The sequence below is a fragment of the Stegastes partitus genome, unplaced genomic scaffold, assembly GCF_000690725.1.
Source record: "Stegastes partitus isolate 25-593 unplaced genomic scaffold, Stegastes_partitus-1.0.2 Scaffold267, whole genome shotgun sequence".
In the NCBI taxonomy this organism is placed as follows: Eukaryota; Metazoa; Chordata; class Actinopteri; family Pomacentridae; genus Stegastes; species Stegastes partitus.
The window spans coordinates 129,381-146,737 of record NW_007577998.1 but is presented as its reverse complement, the minus strand read 5'-3'; the positions used below and the strand labels follow the sequence as shown (position 1 = coordinate 146,737).

At 43.2% G+C, this 17,357-nt stretch overlaps 1 protein-coding gene across 8 annotated transcripts in view; it reads right to left on the bottom strand.

Moving 5' to 3' along the window:
* Positions 1-4,056: 4,056 nt before the first annotated feature.
* The window catches only part of LOC103357674 (transcription factor COE3), a 68,782-nt gene continuing 55,481 nt past the window's right edge, over positions 4,057-17,357 (bottom strand). For 4 of the 8 annotated variants that reach the window (XM_008282331.1, XM_008282332.1, XM_008282333.1 and 1 more), the window contains exons 11-16: positions 14,166-14,254; positions 9,074-9,139; positions 8,668-8,839; positions 8,061-8,246; positions 7,455-7,622; positions 4,057-6,182 (exon numbers count right to left, since the gene is read on the bottom strand). In XM_008282331.1, coding sequence (XP_008280553.1) covers positions 6,151-6,182; positions 7,455-7,622; positions 8,061-8,246; positions 8,668-8,839; positions 9,074-9,139; positions 14,166-14,254 — 713 coding nt within the window. In that variant the 3' untranslated portion in view covers positions 4,057-6,150. The remainder of the gene's footprint in view (positions 6,183-7,454; positions 7,623-8,060; positions 8,247-8,667; positions 8,840-9,073; positions 9,140-14,165; positions 14,255-17,357) is intronic. The other 4 variants (XM_008282335.1, XM_008282338.1, XM_008282336.1 and 1 more) reach the window with 1 other exon arrangement.

Below are 17,357 nucleotides of genomic sequence, written 5' to 3'. Positions count from 1 at the left end.
CACAGTTCTGCGTGTTAGGTAATTCGTTGACGAGGGGCCAAATTCATTTATGGAACAGCGGTATTGGCAGGCATGGACACTCTCTGCAAAAACAACGATAATCACAGAGGTTTGGCGCGGCGTGACAAGGACTCTTCAGGGAAAGGCCCTTACACGCTGCTTTGTTGGCCGTTCCTCCCTAAGATGGAGGGAAACATCCGCCACTGTTCTTAAGATGAGAGTCGCTCGGAGCAGGAGGAAAGCGCTTTATGTAAGGTGTGGACGATGTTTAAAGGGCTTGATTAGCGTTTGTCGGGTCCGTTTTGCTGAAACAGTTTCTCACTTTTTTACAATATCTGAAGTGTGTTGAATTTTTTAAAAATGTTAATTTGGTTGCTCGCTTTTTTGGGGGGGGGAAGAAGCAGTAAGTGATTTATTTTTTATTTTTTGTAGAATTGATGAAATAAAGGCTCTGATAAATCCTCTGTAATGAAACATGAGGGGGACCCTGTCTCAAGCCATTTAATCTCTTTTCGCATTCTCCATTTTTTCTGCTAATGAGCCTTATTGACAATCAAACAGAAGCTGTCATCCCCCAGGATGCAACACTCCCAGCCCCTGCGTGTTTGTCATAGTGTCCTGGCAATCAGAGCTGCCTGCAAGACCAGGCTGGCAGTTAGTGGTTCTCACAGCAGCGCTGCCTGAAAATGGCACACTTCCTGTAGAGTTGCAGCTGCCACCTCTGCTACTTCCATTACTTTCTATAGCATGCAGATGTTGTATCAACATTCCCTGCCAAGGGGACTGCAATAACTGTGAGATTCATGCCATGTTTCAGAGGCACGTCAATTTCTCAAGTGGCACAATTAAAGAGGGAAATACAGTACCAGGTTTTTCACAGGCGCTGAAATCGGAAAAGGGCTTTTTCACTTTTTTTTCCGAAGGGGGGCTGTTTCATAAGGGTTCAGAAATCCACCCGATTTTTACTGCCCTTTTCCTGAGTTGAGCTGTTCTGTGAGCCTTTGTGCGGCAGACCTGTTGTGACCCACAGCGGATATGGAAATGGGGCTAAGGTTTTATGGGCCAAACGGATTGGACACAGTCAAGCTCAGGGGGCATGAATATTGGATGTTATTTCTGCTCCCTTTTTATGTAATCCATTGCCAATACATTATTAATAGATGATATCATATCCAGAACTACTGGACAAAGCACTACAGAGGAGTACTATGAAAGGAGCTCTATGTGGTGGAGACTGTGGCAGAAAATACAGTTCAAGTGATATTATTTTATCACTGTAGCCTAGCACTCCCTGACCAGGCAATCTTTACAGTGTAATTTTTTTGGGCTAAGTGAAGTTCATGGAAGCAAAATATGGTGAATACTGTATTTCTACCAGGGGTAAATCCTGCATTTGTGGGTTTGAAATGCACTGAAACATTGATGAAGTATCAAATGACACCCAAATACAAGTTTAATGGATTTTGAAGCACTGGGATACTTTGCTCATCCTTCTTGACTGCAGTGAGTGAAGTGGAAATCTTTGCGAGGATCTAGAGTTTTTCTTGCCAAAGCTGACTCCCAGTGTACAGTAGCAGGGGAGCAGCGTCTTATCTGATGTACAGATTCACAGACAGGAGACTGTGCTAATGTGGGACTGTTAAAAAAAAAAAAAAAAGGGGTCAGATTCCCCGTTTTGATTCAAATGTTGAATTGTTCAAAAAAAAGGTCAGACTCCCTGTTTTGCTTCGTCTCAAAGTTCTGATCTCCAGTTGTGCAGTTTTTTTTTTATGAGTCACAGAAGCAATATCCTACTCGTGTGTAAACTTCACGAGAGTTGCAGCCACTTTTTTTTTTTTTTCTCCTTGCGCAAAACACATCACTCAGCGGTTACACAAATCCTGTCTGTCCAAAGAGCAAATCCTTAAAAAGTACTTCTCAGCACTGGCCATCCTGCGGAGAAGATAAACTGCCGTCCACCTTTTTTTTTCCGTTTTCTCGGCCCGTCTCGATACTGTACCCCCGCGTTGGCACAAAAGTACTATCGCATCAACACGTGATAATGCCATTAAAAGTGAACGTATAAGCCTCTCAATAAGAGTTACATAGGGAGCGGATGCGTAAGGTAATATTCTCTTTTTAAGGTCAGTTTGAATTGTTTTTTCTCATGGGAAACGGCAGATTGATAAAGAAGCAAACAAAACCTCTTTTCTGAATGCTTGTCCTCCATGGCCTCAATGAAGGTTTCATTCCTTTATATCATCCAGCCCAATTCCCAGCATGCACGGCCATTGTGGCTCTTTCAACTGGAGCTCTCCATTGACTGGCTCATTGTCCGGCCGCTCTTTTGTGTGTGCTATCACCGGAGCACAATCTTTCACCTGAACAGCACAGGAGCGCAGCTTGGATATGGTCACGTTAAGGAAAAAAAAAAAAAGAAAGAAAAAGAAAAACTGAGTCACCGATGTAGATGCCAGGCGGCGCAATTAACTCGACACTAATGAAGAAATATTCCGTACGTATATATCAACTTTTAAAAATCTCCAGCGATGCTTGTTAATAACGCGGCTATTAGTCATGCTCAGGCAGCCTGCGTCACACAGAGATGTTCAATATTACCGCTCAGGCTTATATTATTGAGAGGAGGTTTTTTTTTTTTTTTTTTTTGAAATATAACAATGCACGAGCAGATGTTTGAAGAGTGGCCCACGGCAACACAAGGCTAGTTAAGATCGATATTGCTTTCAATATTTCTTTCCTTTGACAGATAACCAGTACTGAGGAAAGTCTTGATAAGAGTGGCAACATATGGATGTGGTGAGCCTCGCTCTCTTTTGATTGCGTGACCCCGTGACCTTTGCCTGTGTTTGAGAGGCGAGGCAGCCACATGGTATGGTGGGGGTCTGTCAGGCTCTGGTTATGGGGCATTATTGACCCAGGATTTATAAATATTTAATGCACACATTAAGATCATGGTGGAGGGTGGCCATTAGAGTTCTCCAATAAAAGAGGCTCTCACGATGATTGAATGGTGTGGCAGAGCTAGTGGCTGGTTGTTGGGTACAGACAAACCTGCTGAGACAATATTACTGTACCTCCAGCCTGCCTGCGAGGCTTCAGAGCCCTTTAAACGGGCAACAACTGAGCCAACTTGTCTTTTTTGTTGTTGTTTTTTTTTGATTGTCCTTTTCCCCTTTAGATTTTTTTTTTTTCCTTCCTTCCTTCCGCTGATGCTCCGTCGTTGTTGTTGTTGTTTTTTCCTTTATAAATAAAAAGTACAGTTTGCGCGACATTCTTTCAATAGAGACGGCAGCGAGCAAGACAATACATCCAAACCTGCGTATCTGAAACAGATAATGCAACGTCAGGAAGCAGATGTGTGGCTATTGTTATCAGACGCGCTGGATTATCGAGGGAATGATTTGAAGCACGAGGCAGCTGAAAATTAAATAGCTCTTTGGAGTGTATCTGTCCTTTGCGCTATCAGCAGCTCCTGGACTATCTCGCGCGCCGCCAGATCTCGCGCATGCCGCTTGACATAATAAGCTGGTGATATGCTGATTGCCACTCAGGTTGCTGTCGTTTAATTGTGCATTAAAGGCAGAGGGTGGCCTCGGACAATGTTGCCTTGATGAGAAATTGACATTTTGTGACCTGCTCTCCGCGACCACTCAGGATGCCAGATAAGATGCTCAGTTGTTTTTAAGGAGAACCACTATTCTTCCCTCAAACACTTCTATCCTTCTGTTTGACCCACTTGATGAGTATAGATTTCACCGTGGCCCCCCTTTCAGCACTCAAACTATAAGAGGTTCAAAACGATACCAGCCCTTATAGACAAAGGATAACCTTGCTCTTTCAATGTATTGATTCTTTATTAACTAGGTGGCTTAATGCAATGAAATGAGGGATTTGAATGAGCCCCATTTGGGGTGCTTTGAATAAAAAGCTTGCACTGTTTATGAATGACTACAATGAACCTTTGAAGCACCACAGATGCAGGATATGCTGATACAAAGACCAGTAGGAATATGTCACAATGTCAGAGTGCTTTGCTGAAAGAATATGAGTAAAGAGCAGTTTTCATCTTTTATGGATGTTACACTTTTCCACAGGTTTCAAACAATTAATCTTCTATAGCAATGTCTAAACACTACATCTTACAGACGAATCACAGGTTTGTCCTCAGAAGTTCTCTACTGTCTTTTTCTTGTTCCTGATTGTCAGTTTGTCTGCCAGCCAAACTGTACTTAGAGCTGAAGAAGTCCACAGTTGAGGTGCTATTTGTGTTTTTACTGAAAATTTTAATAAAACATCACTTATTCATTTCTGTTTCCATTCCAAATGTTGACATTTTTAAATTTTTCTTCCCTGTAAACACATGTAAGCTATGTGGCAGAGTCATAAGTGGTGAGTAAAAATGACTTCTATACATTCTACAAAACAGAAAAAAATACAACCACAAATGGAGTGTTTTTTTTATCTCCAAGGTTGTCCCTCATGCACATTAGTCTCTATTGGATCTTAACAACTATCATATGGGTCACAAACAATTTATTTGACAATACAACCAACAAAGTTTTCTCCAAAATGGTCTGTATAGATAATTTAAAATCAATATAAAAATAAACAATGAAGTTTGACTTCCCCTTTAAAAAATGGACAGAGAGTCTTGACGGAGTAACACAAATTTTTGAGGATACACATGAAATATATGCACATTGCATTTCATCAAATACAAAAAGAAAGCAAATGAAGGCAACAGTTCTTGGCTGAATTATCTGTGCTGCATCACTATATTAAGGGCATGACGATTAATACATACATAATGAAAAGCAATATACAAAATTTCAGAGATAAATACATTATTTATAGTTGATATGTTACAAAATTTCCCTCAGTGAGCGCAAGTGTGTGTTTGAACAGAAATATGACAATGAACTACTATACTCCTACATTCTCGATGGATTTTAATTTTGTTTTGTTTTTGTTTTTTTAAACGTTTTTTCGTCGATCTAAAAGAACATGAAAAAGACAGATGTATAAATATTTAGCACAAGTTTGGCAATATCACAATAGTCTACAATTTTTAACCACATATAAAACACATAAGGGAGTTGGAGCTAGAAGGGGGAGACTGCTCCTCATCAACAAGAAACAGACTTCACAGTAGCCTAGGAATGCATTAATATACAGTGCTAGCAAAAAAGTTGAAAAAACATGGCAAAACACACTTGCTTAAAAGGAAGCTCTAGACATGGAAGTACATCATATTCATCAACAGAGCAGTGTTTTGTACACATCAGTGTGCTTGTTGAATCAAAGAGGATTTTTTTTTTTAACTTTTGAAGATGATTTCTAGCTACAATAAATTACAAAATTTAAGTTAAAATGCAGGAATGAAACATGATACAACCTTACCCACCCAGCCCCGCCCCGTTTTTACTCGTATTTGTTGTACTTTTATGATCAATTTTTCTACATTATATATCTCATATATTTTTCCAGTTGAAATTCAAACTGTCTTGGCCCCTGTGTATTTTTCTCACACATAAAAATACAAAAAGTCACATTATAAAGACACACAACTGTTGTGAATCTATTAAAAGAGAGTTGAAACAGAAAAAACAATTTCTGAGGCAAACAAGTTCATTGGCAAATGTACTGTACATCAGTGTTTTTACTTTACAACCAGATGGTGAGTCCACAGAGTCCCTTCCAGTATTGAGCGTGTGGTTGATTGGACATATCCGAGGTCGACGCGTAACCCGACAGGTATATAAAATAAACCCTTCATCATCCTGTGTCCTCTTCAAGGGTGATAAAATGGGAAGGAAGGAAGGAGGAGGGGGGGAAAAAAAATAAACAAACAAAAGAAGATCCCACAGAAAAAAAAAATATTGTTCCTCATGAAATCCTTTTTTTTTCTGCAGGTTGTGAAAAGTCATCGAAAAGAAAGTTAAATCATTTCTTTCTTTTCTTTTTTTTTTTTTCTTCTTCTTCTTCTTCGTCGTCGTCTTTAAAAACAGAACAAGCGGTTGACTATACATTACACCAGCGGTTTGCAGTGTGCTGAGAGAGAGGGGTGGGGGGGGAGAGGAGGGTTGGGTGGGGGGGGTGTCCTGTGAAGTGGTAGTGTGTAGACTGGTGCTTGAGATGACAAAAGTGCATTTACATTGGAGGGACAACCAGGCCAGACATGGCTGGGGACAAAAAAAAAAGAGAGAGAAAACGGACATTAGTCGATTAGGCCACAACAGGTATGGATAAAAAATTGATTAAAATGTTGTTATTCAGTGCATGCATGTGTGTTTGTGTATGCATGTGTGTGTGTGTGATGCGTGTGCAGCCATCTGACGGTGCACGAGTGCGTGAATGTATGCCTTAATGTGCCTGTTTGCGTATGTGCCTGTGAGTGTTTGCCGTGTCCGCCAGCCTGCTGCTGCACGTCCTCCTAACAGGGAGAGTTTGAAAACCTCCCTCCTGCTCTGACATTTCAGCCCCCAGCACGCCAGTCCTGCTATGTGTGATATTTCTCCTGGCGTTGGGGTAATGGCAAACAGTGGCCCAGACTCCCAGGAGACGCGGCCGTGGTGACGGCAGAGCAACAACACGGTCACTTCCCACAATGCCACAACGCTACAGTACTAGACGCTCCCTCCTCAGCTCCCTCGCTCGGATTCATCCCTATCGCCTTCTCCCCTCCCCTCATCTCTTTATCCTTGACTCTACCGGCACCGTGCAGCACATTAAGTCCTACATTTCCACGTTTCCCCCAAAGTTGCGCCTCTGCGTCATTATCCAAGAGAGATTAGGCAAGATCAAAGGTAGCTTCCGTTATTTTACCAAGACCATCTGCTTAGGATATCATTAGCAACTGTACCTCACCCTGAGAGTTTATATATTCAGTATTTTCACACGTTTTAACAATTAGGCGACTAGTGAAGTGCTGGGATGATATATTATTATATTGCTCTGAGTATATTTGTAGAGTCATGGTTGAAATGCTTTTAAGTTTGCCAGCGCAGATGATGGCAAGGCATTGCTCATTAATTTCTGCACAACATGTATTAATAAGTATGAACGTGTAGCAAGATGAACTTTAATTTCCCACTTCATTAAGCCCAATGTTATTAATCTTGGGGCACACACTACGGCTAAGCTTGTTTTCAAAGCAATCATGTTGGTCATGACACATGCACAAAACCTAATAAACATAATTACTAAAACAATTCTGGGAAGGTCTTTTCCTGCGACATCAGAGGGGATCATTTGTATGAAAGGGCAACAAGGATGTACGTTCGCGTGAGTGTTTGCACAGACGATCCTGTGCTCGCTCGCTTGTGCATGTGTGTGTGTGAGTGTGAGAGTGTGTGTGAAGACATGCTCTGTGTGAGTGTGTGTGTTTGAATGTAAACTGAAAGGTGTAAATTGGCCTGTCAAAATGCATATATTTGTAATGATTAATCCCTCACCAAACCGGACAGAGGCCTGAGCAGCGGTATCTGACCAGTAGTCCGTAGGGAAGGGATGAGGGGGTGAGGGGGGCTCACCTTGCAGTCCGTTGCCGTTGGCGCTGGTGCAGGAGGGGGGTGGGGAGGCCTGGGGTCGGACCACAGGGGCGAAGGCGCTCTTTTGTTTAACTGCGGAGACGATAGGGAAGGAGAGGGAAGGAGGGAGGGTGAGAGTGAGAACGTGCTGTGAGTAGTGCTCGAGAGGGAGAGGGCAGTTAAGGTAAGGCTGGGATAGTATTACTGCCAGGGGGGATACACGATCAGTACTCACAGGCCCCTACCATCAACATCTTGTCCGGTTGAACAAATACAGGTGGCATATTGTGAAATACACGTAAAAAAAAAAAAACGAATATTCCTCCGATTCCTGGCCCCCGCACGTGTGCGTTCTCCGAAGTACTAAAACTAAACAAGCCCCCGTGAATGAACAGTAATATATTATCGCCATCAATAATATTATAACCCCGTCAGAAATGATTCATAGAAGTGAAAACGAATGTGGGAGCTGGAATTAAATCAGCAGCAGCTTAGTGCTACTACAGCGTGCAATAGTGGCAAGCTACTCACTTCCATATGGGGAGTTGGCAGAGGATCCGTTGAGGAACCCAGGGGAGCTTGGCACTCCCAGGTTCATACCGGCATTGCCGTAGCCATTCATGCTGTTGCTGACGGTGTTGTAGCTCGACTGCTGTGGGGTGCTGCTGGAGATGTAGCCCCGGGGGGACACGCTGCTGGTGTTCCGGCTGTAGCCCACTGCATAACATGGGTGGAAGATGGAGAAGGGATGTTCATTCATTTCTTTTCCTTCTGCGTAGTATTTACCAGCGAGATGTTCACTGATTGCAGTTAATGACAATGGAAATTTACTGCTGCAATCAAACCCTTTTATATCGGCACATACTGCAGATGTCAGTTTAATAAGAAAAGAAGTTGGCACTTAATTGGACCCTTTAACTGCCTATGAGGATGGGGCTGGTGAATCCACTATTCAAAAACATTATTTCTATCAATTTTTTTTTTTATTTTAATGAGTTAAAGAAAGAAAAAAAAAAGGAGTGAAATTTAACTATTTCTCATTTTGTTGCAAAGCCCTCTGAAATCCCCTCAAGGACCCTCAACAGGCCCTTGCACCGCACTTTTGAGAAGTTATGGAGCCATACCCTAAATCACATACCTTGGTCATTCCCTTGTGACTCAGACACATTGACTGCTAGTTGGCTGCTGAAGGAGTTGACTCCCATCATGCCGTGGGAGGCTGTGTTAGCGAGAGAGGGGATCTGGTTGTGGTTGCGGGGAACGCTGTACAGGGCCTCGGCGATGTCAGCTGCCCTCTTCAGAATGATCTCCTGAGAAGCGCAGAGAAGGCAGAGGTTTTGTTATTTATGGTTTTTTTATAGCTGCGCGTTTTTTTTCTTTGATGCATGGTTCATGGCTATATGGTTAACTCACGATGCATGGAGCCTACATTGCTCCAGATATAGTGGTGAAAATACCCTTTGGTGATACTATCAGTAAATTTTCAATTGTTTCTTACTTAGCGGAGGTATAAGCATGCTGAACACAGCTGTGTGGATGCAGACCTGATTGTTGTGGGGCATTCCATACAGGGCTTCGACGAGATCAGCCGCCCTCTTCAGTAACACCTCCTGATGAGGAAAACAGGGAGAGTAAATGTTAAGAACCAAACAGATTATGTCGGCGACCCCAGTGGCGCACGCAGCAACAAACAATATCAGAAGCAACATTGCACAGCAGGATCGTGGAGAGCTTTGGAAATGTTTACATATTCAACCGGCTAAATAAAAGCCACCTTGATTTAAGAGGCACCAGAGCTGCATTTATATGGCGCTACCATTTTGCTCCTTCCAACCATGCAGAGCAGTGAATAATGTTCCCTATCTTAATTAAACTGGCATAGCCCTTTAAAAACAACACCTCACCCCTGATTCTGGGCTTCACGTTTGCTCTGGAGTTCAGCGCTGAGTCCCCTCTCTTCAGAACAATAAAGTGAATTAGCTCTGGGTTAATCTAGTTCTGTTGTAATGACATTAAGGAATTTTTCAATTAACCTCTTTGACTGGCTGTTGCAAAGGACTTCACAAATGACTTCCCATCCAGCAAGAGCTGGGTGCTTGTGCCTTGGGGACACGGATGCTCAGGATGTGGTCTTATCCATGTCTGCATGCTTGCCCCCGCTTGACAATGCGGATTAGCTGTGTTGCTTTGGCTCTTAACACTGAAAATGAGTTGGCCCCGGATCCTGTTCCCCCCACTCAGTTTCGGGCTTTCAGCTAGGTGGGGTTTGGCCCGTTTGTGTGTCTTTATCTGCTCTTTGAATTCAGCACTTACAATTAAATCCCTCTCAAGCAACCAGACTGCTCTCTTTGTTTTCTATAATACAGAAGGCAATATGCTCTATGAAAACCCTCTCCTCCTTTTAGAGTGCATTTAATCTGACAAAGGCAAGTTGCAGACATGGCTGTTGCGTGTGTTTTTAAAATGCTCGCTCGTTGTCACCTGCTGTAGAGCAGAGATTTGTCGACTGTGCTGTTAGAACCCTGGTTAAAAGCAATGCAAATCTGTCACCAGAAACATCTCAGATGGCGCTTGTTTTCTTCCCACATTCGCTGTGTTTTCTTTTGCGGGCCTCGGTAATTTGTCTGAAGTGTTCCATCACTTGGCAATAGCAGTGTGGGATTAAGACGGCAGCTGCCGTAAATGAATGTAAACACAGCCTTCGCGCCTTCAAACAGCGGCCTCCAAGACTTGGCCTGCATTTCCAAGGCACAGCGTATGTAGTGTGTACGGAGTGTGTGTATGGGCCCTTTCATCCTGAGGAGCATATCTACCACAGTCCTTGATTTATCAAGATGAATCACTGTAGAAGCCACTTCCAGCGTATGCCATGCTCTCTTATAGAAACATATCGCTTAATCCACCCCAAGTTACCGGATGGGTGGCTCTTAGAATGGGCATTTACCTCTGAAATTGGTGTGTATGCTCAACGTTGCATGCATCTAGTTTGCATACAAATAAAGAATTATGGTTGTCGTGAGGCAGGTAGACTAAATGAGAGGACCAGCTGTCTTGATGTGTTCTCATCAGGCAGAACAGATTTCTCTCTCTCTTGCTGAGTGAGATAAAGTGGTTTTCTTTCTTTTTGTCTGCAGTTAATAATTACCAATAATCTATTCTATCATATTTCAAGATCTCCTACATGGCTCTCAATTTTAAACAACAATTAAAGCAATTAAGACTGTCGCGTTCGCAAGCCATGTTTCATTCTCTGTAAAACGTCCTCTCCCTCCTTGTCCATATGGTACTTTGCAGCAGTGACATAAGGACAGCTTGGAAAAAGGAGGAGAGAAAACGATATTGCCTCTCATCCTTAATCTGTCGTTTACCGCGTGGTGTCTTAACTAACCAAGCTGACTCGCAGGGCTATGCTTAAGTGGCAACCTAGTCATATCCGAGGATGATGAGAAGTGCTGCACCCAATCAAGGAAGAAGTTTGTTTTCTTCTGACGAGACGCTTTCATGCGTATCAGCTCACGCTGTGAATACGATTAACACGGAATAGTGTTCTGAGGGCATTTCCATGTAAATCTCAATACTGCTCCAGCATAAGTGTAATTGGCTTTCTTGTCATGGAGACATATCAGAACACACCATGTTAAATTGAAACAATTAAAGGCTTCAAATGATTTCTGTTGTTCTGTGACAAATGCGTGACAGATTTCTTCTATTGTTTGCCATGCTTTGCATAAAGGTCTCATGTTCCGCAACTGTTTAAACGGAGCCGCTCAGATGACAGATCACCTAAGATTTAGAAGCTGCTTTATGTTATTGCTGAGGAGAGAGAGAGAGGGGGGGGCAAAAAAATAAAAATTTAGAGGAAGCCGAAACAAATGATGTGTTATAAAAAAACATCTAACAATGAGGAGATGTGGTCTAAAACAGCCCAAACGTGATTCTTCAAGCACTAGATTAACATGGATGTTGTATTTATATTATCACAGTTAATAAAAGAGGGCCTAGGTTATGTAGCTTGGAGTGCTAATGCCATTATAAAACTGTAAGGCAATTACTCTGTTAGCTCTAGCCTGAGGTAATGAATGCATTTAGAAGCATAGGGCCATTAGATGAAGGTACTTCAAAGAGCACAGGAAGAGAGATTCATTTAAATACATGGGTAATTGCTTGACATGAACACATTTGTAATATTTTCTCCTTGTGGATTACACAAAGAATTGGAAAAGAATGGGCTTATGCTCATTTTGGGAGGAAAGAAAAGAATCCAAAGCAATCAGCTTAATAATAAAACAATATTGAGTTTCCACTTTTAATTTCATAATGAATCTAATTTGTTACAGAAGAGAGAAATTGAGTGTGATATAATGTGATATCCAGTCTATTTGTCCATTACTGCCAGAGGGCACAAAATGGTATTATAAATTGTCTTTTTTATATTATGAATAGAAAATTGTTTTATAACAAGATCTTAAAAAGGAGGGTGAATTCCAAAGTCTCTCTTCACTTAACGCGATGCCCGCAAACCAATCTCCTTTCTCATCACTTGACTGCTCACACTTATTACTTTCATATTCACCCTGGACTTTGCATTGAATTTTTATATCTCCGCTCCTCCCACAGGGTCAGACTGTCATCTACGATGTTGTCTTAGAATTACGAGGTAAACTTCAATCAGAGGCAGCTTCCCCCCTTTTTTTCTCTGTGTAGCAACAATATTAGCGTGCATCCCTTGCTATCCATGAGCACTCCCATATTGGCTTTCTGTCTCCTTACAATTACCACGTGTCTTACTGGTCCCAGGGAGAAGGCTGGTGGAAATCAATAGCGCAGTAATATTATCAACTGGAGGGTGAAGTCATGGGAGGGGAGGGAAAGGGAGGAGAGGGGGGTGGGGGGGTAGAGGCGGTGAGTGGGCCTGGTGTCGATTTGCCTTTCTGCTAATGCACACTGTGCGTCCTCCAGCTTTATCTTCTTTTTATAGAGTCTCCCTACCTCACCTGCACCCTGTAATGGCTGTTCTCTATATGCCGTTTCTGTTCTCATTCCAAATGTACATGCCAGCCTCAGCCCGCCGCAGGCTGTTTTATTGGGAATGTGCTTTTGACCCCGAGAGCTGACCCTCAGATGGCAGGCTTAACAATGACGAATCACTTGGTGGGATCATTTACATGCCCCCTGAACCCCATATTTGGGTCCATTAGAGAGCAAATCAAATATTTATGTTGTTTATTGGAAGTGCACGGTTTCATCTCACTCTGTGATTGTTTCATGCAAAGGCCGGGAGACCGTGCTATATTAAGTGTACGCACACCCAGGAAACTAATCTCGGGTTCAGTGTCAAAATCTGTCTCACAGCCAACAATGCTTTGTATTCACGGAAAGAAGTAAAGGTTTCTCTGTAATAAAGCTGTTTAACATTGTTGCTCTCTTTGTTCAAAAGACGTGGATTTCACAAAGACACTGTGTGGCTTTATAAAATAGAAACAGCGGTTCTAGATTGACCGGTGACGCCTGCGGAGATAGAGCAAGTCATGTGGATATTAAAGGTAAGTGTACTTTACCTTTTGGTCTAACGTTTACAGTTGAAATTAGAGTAACATTTCATGTCTAGGTGTTGTTTCCTGTCTCCACAGGGACCGAGTCTAATTGAAACACTTCATATACTGAACCAGGGACTAGCTGTGATGTTCCATTTCTCCACATTGCCTTGGTCAAACGTCTATAGCTACCACACAGTCTGTTCTTTATTAAATTGTCCGTTGGACATTAATGATATTGCTGTGTTGCATGCTGGGATTTAATAGATAAGGTCTTTAAAGGTTTTACAGTATTATTAAAACTCTGAGGTGGCCTCCACTTTACTACATGCCGAGGGCTTTTGAATGTACTAATCAGTCATATTATTACACTTGACACATCTGGAACGTCAGTCATCAAAATGGTTACTGGCAGGGTGGCAATTAGTGAAAACACACAGATAGATTTTATCAATCGGAAATGGAAAGAGTAAGAGAATCAAAGGGGAGGGAAAAGAATAAAAGAATCAAAGAGATTCTGCAGGGGAGGGGAAATTAAAATAAAAAAACAACATGTGCACCTTCTCAGGTCTTTCAGCGTGGCAGCCTATTTGTGTGCCACACCAGTGTATCTAAAACTGATGTGGCTTTCAACTCCTTCACCCAGGTTCAAAAGAAAACAATAAGAAAGCCAAAGCATAATAACATGCAGTCTTTGTCTATTAGCTGCAGTAAGACTAGGGGGTTTACGGCACAGGGTTCTGTAAACAAAAGATTAAACCAAATCGAGCTGCAGAAAATGAAAGGAAAACATGAGTGGGGTAATGAGGGTGCAGACGTCGTTTCTGACCAGATTACCATCTCCACAGACTACTGGAGAGGAAAACGCCTGATTGAGCTATTTTACCACACAGAGAGTTTACGCCTCTCTCCACACACAAAACCAATACCATTACCACACTGGTTAGTGGGTAAGCCACATATGTGAAGCAAAGCTGTTAGTGTTTAGGGTCACAGTGGTCTGCGTTGATGGTAATGTTGTTTTGTTTATTCGTCACAGTCGGTCGTATTAAGACATCATTACCCAGACAGCTCCGTGTCACTGCAGAAACACTGTACTGACCTTTGGTAACCTCTCAGGATCGCCGGGGTGTCTGGGGATGACCTTCTGCAGCCTCTGGAAACCATAGTCGATGGTTGGCTCATTCAGGGCTGCAAGAAAAAAAAAAAAAAAGAAGGGAAGATGAAAATTAAAACAATTTCAGGGCTAATTTTTTTTTCCCAGAGTCGGGGAAAAACTAATTGAGAAATCTGTTAGAGTTTACGGTACAAAAGTCATTTCAGAATGCCTAATTTCATAGAAACCTCAGGGGCGAAACAATGTTTTATGAAACATCAGCGGCTCTCGGGGGCAAGCGATGGAAAATGACACAGGTTCCTCTGACACTTGTGTCACCAAGTGCTATTCCATTAACAGCCGTGATGACCTACATCAGTCTGAGGGATCCTTCCGAGAGACCCCTCCCCCTTTTTATCTGCTTGAGAATATTGACTACAGCAAACTACATAGCGGGGGTCTTTTAATCTAACAGAGCTTTAATAATCTGTGAAAGGCTGTCCACACATTGATCTAGTGTAAGTTGCTGTCATTTCACCCTTCTGCACCTACTGTACTGCAACACTGGGCCTGTGAAATACGGCAGCGGATCCCATGGAGCCATTAATCTCTCCCACCCCTCAAATAGTAATCTGGGGCATGAGGCATATTGGGCGATGAATCAGAGGCACAAAGTAAATGAATCATAACCCAGACTTTGGTGAGAGCAGGGCGTTTTATGTCTGACAGTCCTAATGGGTAATTGAAGGCTTCCTTACAGCTCCGCCTGATTCTAAACAATCATGTGTACACTCATAGTCAGGACAAGGCGAGGGAAGGCAGGGAGGGAGGGCAGGGGAGAGACGGAGGGGGGGAGGAGGGGAAGAAAGGAGGAGAGCAGTGTAAAGGGGGAAGGAACGACTTAATAGAGAACATCACTTCTCAATGTAGATATCATTTTCAGGAGAGTAACTCCGCCGAGCAAGGCGCTTCATAAATCAATGGCTTTCTATGGAGACTAATAAGAGCTGCCTGCCTCTATTCATTGTTCAGCCTGTAATTTGGCCCATCACTCATTACTCAGCATGTAATTTCAGCATTAACACCGCACAGCTCGCTGAACCTGCTGAACACCAGAGAATGTGAAAGCAAGCGAACACCCCCCCACACACACACATATACTCACACACACACACACACACACACACAGAGAGGCAGGCAGGGCCACTGAAGCACAAGCCGGGGAGTCACGGCAGGAAAGCGAACATTTATGTTTCTCACTCTTTCTTTTGTTCCCTCTTGTCTAAATACCCATGCAAGCATCCCCTCACACACAACCTATAGACACACGCTCGCGTACATCCCGTGCCTACTCACGCATACATACAGTACTCGTGTGCTCAGAGGTACAATCGAACACATGCACCGCTTGTGCCAAAACCTGAATACAGTAATTGCCAGCTCGACCGTGATCAAATGGAGCAATTATGTGTTCAAGCATGGACAATGCAGGGTGCTAATCGATAGCAAGGATCTAGCCCTACGAATACAGTGGTATTCAACCCTATAGGCCAGACACACCTGAATAAACCCCACGCCACGACAACATACACTGCTGGAAATCTGATTTGACATGTCATCATGTGTCCCGAAACGACAAAGGTCTGCTTTGGAATGTGGGGGAAAGCCATCTTCTCCTTAATAAAGGATTGATCTGCCGTATTGATCGTACATGACAAGGCTGTAGCAAGGAAATTTGCCCCTTTTCTTTTGTTATTTCCACCCCCCTTCTTATCTATGCACTCTGGCAGTCCCGTACATGTGTATATGTGTACACACATGAGCGTGTGTGTGTGTGTGCGTTAGTGCACGTGCCCGGTTGAGAGAGTGTACGTGCACGGCAGCCCTGCCAGACCCCGCTGCTCAGTGTGATGTAAATTGTGTATGTGTAAAAAGCACTCCATAATCAGGCCATCCATCATCAGAGGCTGTCAGTGGGCTCTCTCAGGGTGATACATCACGCTCTCCTGTCCTCTGCCTCAGCTGGGGCCTACACAACCCGCCAGGCATGCTGGGAACACAGCCGGAGAGACGTACAGTACAGGACGCGGACCTAGGTTGGGAGAGGTGTTCTGTTTGATGTGCCTTTCCAATGATAATGATGCCCTACTGTAAATGCAGACCTAAGGATAATGATGAATGTGATTTGGAGGGTAGGCTCTCCTGAATCTGTAAAAACGCGGTTTAAACTCAACTCCATCGACAGTTACTTTACAGTTTATGCAAAAGTACTACATGCCCAGACAAGGAGGAACTGAAAAACTAAACAAAAATTGCATTAAAACTTGGCCAAATGTTCCCGCAGTTGCAGTCCAAGCTTCAGGCATGATCTCCACATGTCGACATGTCGCCATCTCATCTATCATGGAGATGATCTTTGTAACAACCCTGCCGTAATGAAATTGGTGACACAGACCGCCATCTGCTATTGATTTCATGCAAATGCTTTTGACAGCTGATGGAGACTTGCATTAGCGCTAAACGGTGCTGTCAGTTGATGAGTTGACAGTTTTGTAGTCATAGCATGTACACTGGTGCAGACAGACACAGACAATGTCAATAATCCTGTAAGAGCTGCTGATGATATATACTGAGCACTTATATTCAATCTAGACAATAAATGTGTTATGTGTGTGTATCCATCGCATCGCTCCGCACATTTTTTCTCCCCAGCAAAGATTTTCTTTCATCTGCTGAGCTTCTGCAAGAATCATTGGGACTACTCTTCTTACTTTTTCTTACACCACACACATTGACAGCAGCCCCTTTTCCACCCCCCGTTTTACCCCCCACCTCCTCACCCCCACGTCTTTTTTAATCCCTGACACATCATTATGTTCCGACTTCACACTCTGTCGTAAACTTTACTCTCTTCTAAAGAGCAAATCTAGCTCCGCCGGTGCCCTTGCATGACTCCATGCATGCCAAAAAATTTGTTTGGTCCTCCATGTCCTTCCAGCACAATATAGTGAGAGAGGGAGGGGTTGGGGTGTGTGTGTGGAAGAAGTGTAGCCCCCCCACCCGATCTTAATACCCCTCCTGTAAGGCTTCTCAATCGCTGCAAGGAAACATGAAACCCTCCACACACATCCCATAAATCCTGAACTGGGTGGGGAGTCTAGCCGAGGGGAGGAGGGACCGAGGAAGGTGGAGGGGGGG